The sequence below is a fragment of the Tetrao urogallus genome, assembly GCF_951394365.1.
Source record: "Tetrao urogallus genome assembly, chromosome: 7".
Classification (NCBI taxonomy): Eukaryota; Metazoa; Chordata; class Aves; order Galliformes; family Phasianidae; genus Tetrao; species Tetrao urogallus.
In genome coordinates, this window is record NC_136820.1 from 12,090,275 (window position 1) to 12,102,602 (window position 12,328).

General features: G+C 43.2%; 1 protein-coding gene across 1 annotated transcript in view; it reads left to right on the forward strand.

Annotated features, from left to right (window-relative positions):
- Positions 1 to 2,659: 2,659 nt before the first annotated feature.
- Positions 2,660 to 12,328, forward strand: part of OSBPL10 (oxysterol binding protein like 10) — a gene marked incomplete at both ends in the record, with an annotated part of 97,611 nt that continues 87,942 nt past the window's right edge. Inside the window, one exon of the mRNA XM_079538321.1 lies at positions 2,660 to 2,967. Within this exon, the coding sequence (XP_079394447.1) occupies positions 2,660 to 2,967 (308 nt within the window). The remainder of the gene's footprint in view (positions 2,968 to 12,328) is intronic.

Below are 12,328 nucleotides of genomic sequence, written 5' to 3' on the forward strand. Positions count from 1 at the left end.
TTTTCTCTTTCTATTCCATCCTTTCTGAAGGAATGTTATTAATACAGAGTATACATTCACAGGGTGTACAATGGATTTATATAGCAGCATGCTGATATTTCTGTTTTCCTAATGAGCTCATCCCAGCTATTTGCTTGATTACCCTTGAACACTGAGATGGGGTTTTCAGAGGACTACTTCAAATGACTTCAAAATATCTTTCCTGGGAAGCTACAGCTAACGTATAGGTCATATAAGTTAGTTGCTTCAGTTACCATTTTATCAGCAAATTAGTCACTGCTGCGAAATCTCTGATGTTTTTTTTTTCCTTCCAGTTGATTCTTGTTTTAATCATTTTTGAAGGACTAATGATTTTAGAAGATACTGAGTAACATAGATCCCAAATCAGAGCAGCATTTTCCGCCATCTGAAAAGTGGCCATTGACTTCTCTATTTTGTTTTCCCCCTGTTAACCAGCCTGCAAGCTGTAAGAGGACCTTGTATGCTATCACATCACACAAACCTTCTTGCAGCAGTGAGGTGGTTTGAGATTTTTCAAAATTCTCCTGGGGATATGATATGCTGGCAGTCCATTGCCTCTTCCGTGTCAGAAACTCCCTTGTGGGAACACAACTGTTACTTGGGTTTTATTGTATAGAAAGACATAGAGAGGTTTCTGTATAACTTTACGAGGAGACTTCTTTTCCTGACATAACTCTCTTCTAATAAATTCTACAGAAGACAGAAAAACAAATCTTATTTCTTTGTAATATAGAACACACACAGTCAATGTGTTGCAGTGTCTGGTGGGAAGCCATGGTGATGACACTGCTACTTCTGTAAAGTATTTTGTTCCACTGTTGGGGGCTGTAGCTGTAGCTGATGATGAGAAAAATGAAAGCATCTCATACTTCTCGTCACCAGAGAGCGAGGTCTGAGCTTCCTGAAGGAGAATGGCTCCTTCATTCCAAGGTCTTCTGAAAAGTATGGCCATCAAATTGAGGGAGGTGAGTCAGAGAACAACGATTTTCAGATTGTAGTAGCAGTTTCTTTCTTTCTATAGTAAACAAAGACTGGGGAATTTTATATGAATATTTAAGTAATATCTCTGCCTTGAAAAACTACTGTCAAATATTTTCTGTTTTAAAGAATAACTAAGCTAACAATCTTTGTCTGTGCTGCATTTAGTGCTGTACACTAAATGTTCCACCAATGAAAGGCTAGATTAAAATTCAAGTTTCCAGACTGCAGTGCCTCAGTATTTAGCTACAACATAGAAGTTTAACTACCCAAAATTCAGGATCGAGTTGTCCAACATTTCAGCTAACCAACTACAACACATATGGTAAGATTTTCTAGAGGGAAAACTGGGAGAATCTGAGCAAGAAGCCCTCCTGTCTGGTTTATACTGGAAATGCAGGCCTCTAGTTGTGGGAGTTTGGAGGGCCTGAAAATCTACAGTGGTGCAGAATAGGAAATGGCATATGAGATTTGGAACAGTCCAAAGATCTCTAGATCTCTAACACATGGAAGCACACAGCTTTTCAAGGGTTAAAGTACAGCACTAAGGTTGGTTCATTCATGCTTTGTCAGTCTCACTGAGACCCTCTGTATTTCGGGTCTCCAGTCGCAAGATGACATAACTGCATGTCAGGTGTGCTGTGAGGATGTGTACTGTAACAAGGCTGAGGCACTTGGCTAAAACAGCAAGGCTGGCTGTGGAATTGAGCTGGGGGAATGTAACCACACAGCTCTGTACCTTGCTGACTGTACAAGGACCTGCTTGTCTTTTTGCAGTGATCCGGAATGATCTTAAATCATCCTCTGTCTTCAGGAGATGCAACTGAGCCCACAAAAATATTTTCTGCAAAGTCTGGATCGATGATAGAACTGATGCAATGCACTGATATACATGAAAGGACAAGAGGGAACGGCCTTGAGGAGGACCAGGGGAGTTTCAAGTTGGGTATTAAGAATTTCTTCTCAGAAAGCAGCGAGGCAGTGACACAGGCTGCCCAGGGAGGTGGTGCAGTCACCATCTGTGGAGATGTTGAGGAACTGTGTGGATGTGGCACTGAGCGACGTGCTCAGTGGGCATGGTGGGGTTGGCAGTTGGGCTAGGTGATCTGAGAGGGCTTTTCCGATCTTAACGATTCCGTGACACTACGGCGTCCTGCAGCGTGCTGGGGACGGCTCTGGCACTGCCGCTGCTGGGCACACGCATTTCGGCGTGCACCGCGCGAACGGCTCACAGACGGCCGCCTCTTCGGTGCCACGCTCCGTGGCCGCGGGCACTCGCGCGCATCCATCCGCACCGAGAACCGCCCTCCTGCCGAGCGTTGCTTTCCGCGGGCGCAGCTCTCGTAGCGCCAGGGCCGCGCGCCCCGGGCACGCACCGTGCAGCGTCGCAGCGATACGCGCACAGCCCCACAGGGCCGCCGCCCCCTGCTGCGCTCAGCGCGCGGCCCGCGCACACCCAGGGCCGGGCCCCAACGGCCACCCGACGCCCCCCGGCCCCCGGCGAGGGGCGGCGCGCGGCTCCCTCTCCCGCCGCGGCCCGGCCCCTTCTCCCCCGGGCGCCGCCCCTCTCTCTCCCGGCGCCGCCCGTGAGTCAGGGCTTTGCCGGGCGGTAGCGGCGGCCACGGCCGGAGCGGACTCGCACCCTGTGCCGCGGGGCTCCATGGAGAAGGCGGCGGCGAGCGAGGGCGGCGGCAGCAACAGCAGCAGCCGCAGCAGCAGCCGCCCCGCGTCAGCGGGCTCCTCTCCCTCGTCCTCCTCAGCCGGCCGCGGGCTGCCGGGCCGGGCGGCGGCCGCGGGAAGGCTGGATGGAGGAGGAGGAGGAGGAGGAGGAGGCGGCGGCAGCCCCGGCTCGGCGGCGGCCAGCCCGGGGGGCGCGCAGGCGCCGGGCGGCATCGGGAGGCGTCGGGAGCCGGTGCTGGAAGGGACGCTGAGCAAATACACCAACCTCCTACAGGGCTGGCAGAGCAGGTAATGCGCCGCCGGGCCGCGGCCTCCCGGCCCCCGCCGCCCCCAAGATGGTGCCCGGCAGCCGCCGCCCCGGGCCGCCCCCTCCCCGCCCCGGGCAGGTAGGCCGGTGCGGTGAGCCGGCCCTTTCCCGCCGCTCCGATCCGCTCTCTTCCTGCGGCCCTCGGTATTTATTTTCGTTTCGTTTCGTGTTATTTTCCATCCGAAGGAGAGGCGCACCGCTGTGTGGGTGCGGGAGGCTCCCGGCTCCCTTTCCGCGGTCCTCCTCGGGAACTTACCTTTCTCACGCTGGGAAAGTTGGGCGGGACAACCGGAACGGGGGCGAACCTCACGGAGCGAGCGAGAGAGAGGTGTCGTGCTCGTGTCTGCAGTCACCGGTGCGATTTGTTGGCTTCGGGGCGGGCCACCGAGGAAGCGGTTAGCCGGTGCTCTGAGGGCTGCCGCGCTGCCCTTCCTGCGTGACAGGTGCTGCGCTGCGCTGAGGTGGCGGCCGGCTGCGGGCGGGACGGCCGCTGTGCGCCCCGATGGGCGTGGGGCCTCGCCGCGGGTTGTGGGACTGAGAACCGTGCGCTGGGGTCTGTGGAACGCGGAAGGCTCTCCATTGCTGCTTTACTTCTTGCTGAACTTACTGGGTGGGTGAGGTTGGGTATCTGTACCTCAACTTTTTAATGTACGGCGTCGTGGTGGTGGCTCTGAAGGGAGGCAGTGGCAATAGAATGTCTGCAGGTCCAGTCACAAACCTTAGGAAAATGAGAAAGAAAACTTTGCTTAGGTTGAGTGATACCAAGCAGTGAGAATGCAGGCATAGCTCTCTCCTGGATGCTCTGGCAGTAATTTTAAAGCATTTGTAAGTGAGAAAATTAAATGGTACAGATGCCGAGGATGCTTTGATGCTGACTCTTGCAGAGCAGGGCTGTAGCAATACTTGCTGAAAAGTTTCAGAAACGGATCTGATTTCATGTGCGGGAGGGCATGCACAGCTTATACCCACTGTGGGTGATGCTCCATACCCAATATGGATAGGCACTTCTCTCCATAAACCAGGTGTCTTTCACTTAATGTATAGGCTGCTCTCATGGAGCCATAAAGGCCCTTGACTATCTCTTGGCTACTGCTGCTCTGTGCTAGATTCGTGTCGGAATCCTGTCTGTTACTGACTTATGCAGACTTTCTGTCGCTTTGTTTAAGAACCAAATAAACACAGTTCGATATCAAAATGAACAACTAGCCCTCCCTCCTTTTTACTTTTTTTTTTTTTACTTTTTTTTCCTGGTACTGCCATACCTTTTGGTAGAAGCAGTAACTTTTCCTAATCATGTGTGTGTTGCTGAGGCCATTTTCAGGTAACCTGATGAAAATTGCAAAATTGAGGTCTTTGCTTGTAAATCTTTGGGTCTAGAACTGCCTGCCTGTTAGTTTTGGGCAGCGTTTAGCACTGATGAGATCTCTGATAAGGATGGCAGTTTAAGACAACGTGTGTGATCTACATATGTCTGAGAAACTTCTGTCTGAAAACACTACAGAGATAAATGTCGCATTTTAATTAATATTATTTTACTCTTAGCAGTCTATTTTAATCCTGCTGTATAATGCTTTGTCAACCGCTGATCTTATTTTGTGTAAATCTGGCTATTTGACTACATGACAGCTTCTGGGCTAAGTGATGTTTCTAGTTCGTTCAGGTGTTCCTTGATCTATGTGTATGTTGACTGGGATTGGTGATGGCAGTTCTAAACAAAACAGTTGCTACTGTAAGATTACAAAAGTCGGTCTTAACTATAATTTCCAATAAACAAGTATGCGTGGGTTAAAGTGAGGTTGTCTGTTTGGGAGTGTATGTATTATGGAATGATTGTAGAAATTAGTTCTGAGTTTACTTCATCTGAAAAAATGCAGGATTGTTTTAAGTTCATGATCGATACAGCCAGATGGCATGAATATAAATAAAATGGAACGATAAAGAGGAAACTGATAGAGTTCAGTGATTGTGGATTTGAAATGTTTTTTAAAGTACCTTATCCATTAACCTAAATAATTTAAATGCATTTAACGTTAGCTTTTGCCATGAGGTATTGAAGTAGATAGGCTTTCTTTCCTAAGTTATTCCACGCTTATTATGCAGGGTGACCTCTAAAATTCTGAAGACGTTTTCCTCTTGTTTGAATTACAATACATTGGTGTGGCTTTTTTATCAATCTTCCTTTAAGGAGAGTATGCAAGATATTCCTATTTTGGATGGGGCAATATTGAAGCGTAACACTGCATTGATGAACAATAGCTGAAGTAATTGAAGGCCTCCGGTTCAGTCAATCTTGAGAGCTGCATTAATTTCTATTTTAAGAATTTCTGAGGGTTTATTGTCTATTACTAAATAAATCTATTTGTTCTCTTCCAGCAGGTTCAGGAACAGCCTGAACCTTCCAAAAAGAAAAAGAGCTAGATGGTGGTTTTTTTTTTTTTTTTTTTTTTTTTTTTTTTTTTGTTTTTTTTGTTTTTTTTTTTACCCTCACACCTGCAGAAAGAAGGGCTGTTTTTTTTTTTGTTTGCTTTGAGGCAGTTTGTTGCACAGTAAAGTTGTCAAGGGGGCTGGGCTTTTAGAGTGTCTCTGCTGAAGTCTTGACTTGCCATTGGTTTACACAGGTGCGAAGGCAAAGAGCAAAACAACCTCAAACACAGACACTTTCATGGAAGAACATTTGTGTCTGATCTGAGATACTAGAATATCTCACTGTCAGGACAGGTCAGTCATTGGCTGCAGGACTGGTGTTAGCAACAAGGGGCCTGCATGAATGAACAAGGTTCTGGCCAAACTCAAATACAAAAAGTAAGCCTACAGAGGATGAAAGCAAGGTCAGGTAACCTGAAAGGAATACAGAGAGCACCTGGGGATGAAGTTAGGATAGCTAAAGTCCGTAGATAGAGTTGAAGCAGGCTAAGGATGTAAAAGCCCTTCCTGTTCCCCTTAACAAGAATATTAGTGACATAACACTAGGAAGACGTCCCTTAGTGAAACAGGAGATCTGGTTACCTGAGACAGTGGTAAGGCTGAGGTACTGAATGGCCTTCTTCAGCAGCATGGTTGCCTTCAGGAGCAGCAGTTTCCAGAGATCAGAAGGAAAGGCTGGAGCAAGGAAGTTGTAAGTTTAATGGAGGAGGATCAAGTCAGGGAACACTTAAACAAACTGGACGTTCTTAAGTCCATAAGCCCTGATGGGATGTGTCCATGAGTGCTGAGGGAGCTTGCAGATATGATTGAGATGCAGCTCTTGGTATTCTTTGCTCAATAAGGGAAACTTGGAGAAATGCCAGAAGACTGAAGGAAAGCAAACATTGTTCTTATTTTCAAGAAAGACTAGATGAAGGACACAGGTAACTACAGGCTGGTCAGCCTTCCCTTAGTCACTTGAAAGGTGATGAGACAGCTGATCCTGGAAACAATTTCCAGACATATGAAGAAGATGATCAGGAGTAGTGAGTGTGGATTCAGCAAGGCGAAGTAACGCCTGACAACCTGATAAGCTTCTACAGTGAAATCACCAGCCTTGTAGATGAGGGTGGAGATGTGGAAGTTACTTACCTGGATCTTTGGTACATCCCATATGCTCATCATTGAGAAGCTATTGAAGTATGATCTGGATGAGCAGATGGTGAAGTGGATCAAAAATTGGCTGAATGTCAGTGCATAGAGTAGTGGTTAGTGGTACAAAATCTAACTGGGGGCAAGTATTGAGCAGAGTACCCTAGGAGTTGATTCTGAGAACAGTCTTGTTCCACGTCTTGATTAAAGATGTGGATGATGAGGTATAGTAAACTTGCAGATGTCACGGAACTGAGGGAAGTGGCTTATTCAAAGCAATGTGCAGCCATCCAGAGTGACATGGACAGGCTGGAGGTAGGTTGATGTGGAGTCCAACAAAGAGAGATGGCAAGTTGTTCTGTGGAGTGATAATGCTGGATGTGCTGGGGGCCACACAGCACAGCAGAAAAGGACCTGGGAATCATGATAGACACCAAGGTAGCTGTGAGTCAGATGTGGGCCCTTGCAGATAAAAAAGCTAATGATATTCTTGGGTGTATTAGTAGGCAACTGTTGCCTAGGGAAAAAGAGATTGTCCAACTCTTGCAATTGTCTTAGTGCTAACTGTATAGAAAGTGCTGCAGCCCAGCCTTTCTGTTTGTTTCTTCCCTGTCATAAGAGAGGCGCAAAACTTGTTGAGAGTCAAAGATTAAAGAGTCTAGTACAGTGATGGCTGCTCCAGGTTCTTTCATTGGTACCATTCAAGTTCTAGGAATGAATTGTGACCTTTTTCCAGTGTAAAAAGCAAGTAGGTGGTTACTGGAGAAATATGACTGTACTTGAATATGTTACTGAAAGTTAAATGTATGTTGCTAGTTTCACATAAACTTGGAACTTAAAATGTCAAAAATCACTTATTAGTAATTTCTGTTTTAGACTATATGCTAATCATTTTTTTCCTTAATCCTGAAATCTGGGTAGCTTCTAGGTAGAAATGTGAGCTTTTCTTTTTTTAGTCCTCTATTTCCTTCACTTTTTATTATCGAAACTTTTCGCTCCTAATTGTTTATTGTTGAAGGTCATTGTTAGAAAAAAAAAAAAGCAAAACCTCTTTGTTGTATACCTCTGATTTAATTGTAGGAAAGTTAAAATTTTAAGTGAAGATGCACCCTGTCTGTGCTTAGGTAATGGTTGATTAAACCTAACTTGTTTGATCACTAACTGCTTGATTTACCTTGAATAGCTTTTTCTGTTGCCTCTAAGCAGATGTCAGGAGAATGGAGAAGGCTGTTGGAACAGAGGAGTGAAGTTAGAGAATGGCTTTTATCAAGGTAATGGCAGGAAGAGAAATCGATCATTCTGTCTCTCTGCCCTTCAGTGATGCTTGCAAGAAACATTTTGAAGAAAAAAAAACTTTGAATGTCATGTTGAAATTTAAAAATAATGGTCTTGTGATTTGGACTTTGGAGATGTCCATGGCAGTTCTCCAAGCAATCCACATTTCTCTTGTCCCCGGGCAGGTAACCCAAGTTCTTAGTTCTTTGGCTGCCCATGTCACGTAGCCTCACTGCTACTTATGCCCATGTGAAGGATAAGTTCATATAACGTATGGTAATTTACTGTGTAAGATGTTTGACGGCATCGTAGGCGTAGGAAAAGTCTGTTTAAAATAAAGGAGACTTGAGCACTTTCACTCAGTGTGTTTGGGATTTTCAAGTGCACTTCAGAGCTGAGCAGCAGTCTTGGTACCAGAGGGAATGAAGTGACAGACAAAATAGACCGTGGTCTTCCTTTCACCCAGATGTCACACTTCATTTTCAGACAGTGAAAAGAAGTGGCAGTTGGCTCTAGCATTTACCCTTATCTGGATTTAGTTATTACTAGTTCATCTCACTGCTGTCTTTTTGAATGGAGATCTCTGTGCTTAGCAACGCAGTGATAAATGTGGTTAGAGGGAGCACACATGTTCATGGTAGCTCAGCTGAAAAAATGCACCCGTTTGTGCATACGGATTTGTGTTCAAGTAGGTGAAGTGACAGTAAGTTGTTAAACTAAGTAATGTGCCTTGGAGTCTTTTTGTGAGTATATAAGAAGTGTATTCAAGAGGTTTTTCACATCACTTTATATTTAAAAGCAATTATTAAATAAGAAGAATGCATTTGGGCTTTAGCTTCTCTTTGCATAACTAATATAATAAGTCTTATCTTATTCTTTATGATATATTTAAAAGGTTCTATTATATTTAAAACCTTCCAAGTGAAAAGGGTGCTGAAAATCACTGTCAACTCTTAATGTAAAATGATGTATTTTAAATCAGCATTATAATGGATGATGAAACAAAAAGTATTGAATTTGATACAAATAAAAAAGTTGAGTTTCTTTTCTTGGCCAAATATATTTCCAGAACTTAATTTTTTTTTTTTTCTCCCCAAGTATCATGTTGTTATGCTTTAGGTCTTTTAGGATTTTGGGAATATCTTTCTGAGATGGCTGAGCACGTTTCAGAACCTCATCCAGGGAGGCAAGGCTTCTTTTTTTTTTTTTTCTTTTCTGCTGTAAATATATTTCAGTAAACACTATTAAAATACTACTGTACTTCTCTTTCCAAGATGGCATTTACATCACACCAAAAGTAATGCCTCCTATATATTTCCTTGGAAACTACAAAAGATACAAAGAATACAATAAGACTGGTAGAGTAAGCTATCACCTACAGAGCACTATTTTTTCAGCATACCCACCACCATTAGCTATGCATTTTCACCAGTGATGAACAAGAGCCAGTATGCCTTGCTTGTAAAAACAAACAAACAAACAAAACCTGCACCAGTGAGTGACCTGCTATTTTACAGCTGCTGTGATGATGATGTTGCTAGGAAAATGTTGCCTGTGCAGTTCATCTTCCATTGGCCTGAACAGATGGAATTCAGAAGGTGCCGAATCTGGACTGTATGGTGGGTGTGGTAGGACAGTCCTGTAACGATTGGCAGTGTGCTCCGTGATCTTCAAGCTGGTGTGTTGTCATGTTGCAAGAGAAGGGTGGTTCTCTTCTCTGCCCTGACTCTGGAAGTTTGAGCCTTCAGCTTAGTCACGGTGGTGATGACCTCTGATTTTTGCAGGCCAACATAATAAAGTAGGAGGCATTACTTTGAGAGCAGCAACCACAATTAACAGGTAAATTGAGTAATTTAGATTCTAAGTACCAGTTACCTAGCACAAGCCGTAGCGTGTCTTGATTTCCTTTCCACCTGGACTTGTGTTTCTCTGGGAACGTGAGACTTTTTCCTCCAGTGATAGAGTGTTTGGAGCCAACTTTTAATTACTCACTGCTTAAGAAATTGCCTTTCTTAATATGTGTCAACCTTTTATTTTTATTTTTTTTACTCTAATATTGTTATGTGTACTGTGTAGGAGACAGAAAACACTGCTTACCAAATTTCATTTCCTCATGCATCTTTTTGGAATGGTGGTGTTATCATTTCTCTGTTGATAGCTGAACCAGTAGAATCTTCAGTGGAGCTACAAGTCAAGATTTCCAGTAATTTTAATAATTTATGACCTTATGATTACTATTGGCCGTTTCAATGTTTTCCTTCAAGTCTGGACACTGGAATGATATACAGTTAATTGTGATTGCACTAGGGAACAAATGCAAATGTAATACATCCCATTTTCTCCAATTCAGTATTTCCTGCTTAAAATGTCCACAACTTAGCTTTTAAGGTCTCCATTACAGTTTTGGGAAATTAGCTCTGTTTTGACTTGTGAATTTAACTCTCATTACACACAACACTGATACTTCGTGTTCCCTGGTGTTGCTCTGGTTCTCCTGACAGATACATCCGTACCCCATCTCTTGCAACTGTCTGCTTGCCTTGCTTGAGTTGTATGTGGTCTAATGCTTGTTAGGCTTTTCTCTAAGTTGTATGTGTTGCTTCTTATTCTTCTTTCTTGTGTCCATTAGAATACTCATTTTGAAAGTACTGTGATGCTCCTTTACTTTTTTTTCCAGTAGGAAGGTGATAAAATGTCTCTTTGCTATATGCTCTATCCGTGGTTAGCACATAGTTTTTCATCTCCCCATCTCCTCTCTTTTCATCTTAGAGTTTCTGGTGGCTTGTGGATGCCTTATTTTTGTAGGGAGAAAAGTAGTAATTATTTGTTTATAAACATTAAAAGCATTTAAGAGCATTTAAGAAATATAACTGATGAAACATTATTAGTTGAAGAATTACTTTGGAAAAATATGTTAGTGTAAGGATTGGCTCTCTCTCTTTATATATATACACATATGTATGTATATATATGTATGAGTATATGTATATATAGATAGTGCTTTTCCAGGCCAATCTTCTCTCTTGTAATTACAGCTCTTTTTGTCACTAGATGTATGATTTTTATTTTGACGTTACTAGAATACGTGCTATTTGCTGAGGATAGCTTATTTTCATGTTATCAGCAATCTTTATTGAGATTTTTTTAATCTAGGTCATTGCTAAAAACTATAACCGAGAACTGATTGCCAAGGAATGCTATTAGAAATGCATTCACTTGAAGATCCTTGCTCTGTTATATTTTGAGGCTGGCGACGTCCTTTAGCTGTTTTTCAATGCATTTAATGTCTGTTGCTGAAGTAGAATTGTACTGGGGTCTCCATGCTTCTTTTACTCTGGTTAGGGGAAGAAAAAAGTGAATTGGCTCATGACTGAGTTACCTAGGTGTAGGCAGGATGGAGCAACAAAAAGTGCCTTACTCATTGCTGCAAGCATTTGGGCATTTTGCACTAGCACAAAAACCTCTTCTGAAGGTATGTTTTTTTTCTTTTGGTGCCTTATCACAGTAAGCTTTTTATAGAAGCTCTTGCTCTTGAAAACGGAAAAAATCTCTCTCAATTGGAAGGTTTGCCTTTCACACCATAGGATAGGTTTTTTCTTTTTCTTTCTTTATTTCCCCCCCCCCCTTCCTTTGGGCACATTTAATACTTACCTGATTAGTAGGCTTGGATTTTGTTACTGTTGGGTTACGTGTCAGTCTTTTTATCTTATTTTTATTAAGCAAATGGAAGGAAAGGGTGATTTGACAGTAGAACAGGGGAAGAAAAATGAGGTGTGCAATGGTGAGAGAAACTTAGAAAGGAATAAAAGCTGCTGGAAGAGGATTGATGGAGGGAAAGGGAGCCATGGAGGAGGAGGAAACGAAGGAAGGAATGAAGAAGTAGGTACAAACCTGAAGATAGTACAGAGATAGACCTTGAGCAATTTTTTTTTTTTAATGAAAAGGAATGTCTAGAAATCATGTAATATATATTCAGAATAATGTCGAGGAAGCCTGTGTGAGAAAATCTGCTCTTAGTTTTAATCCCACTTGTAAGAACGACACAGAAGAAGTAGGCAGAAATTATTCTTTTCTACTTTGCAGAACGCTCTGGGCAGTGCCAACATTTTTCTGCTTTCTTACCTCTCCCACCTTCTGTGACAGAGTTTGTTCCACATTAATAGCATGTGAACTGCAGCCAGGGGAAGCTACTGACAGCGCCCACCTGGACATATAGTTCTGTGCCAGGCTTATCTTTGCCCTTTTAAACACAGTATTGTTCATGTGTAAATTTAAGCGTATGTGATGATTTTTCCTTTTAAAGGTCATGTGTGTTGTTCCTTTGTTTTTCATTAAAGAATGAGTATCTGGATTTTTGTGCATACAGAAGACAGAGATTTTAGAAATAGATATAAAGCAGCAACTTAACATTTAAAGGTCTTTCAAAGTAAATGTTGCTTGTAAATTAGAATACGCTGTCTCCAGGGGGATCATGGCTAATACTCTGAATATCTCACAACATATTGATGAAAC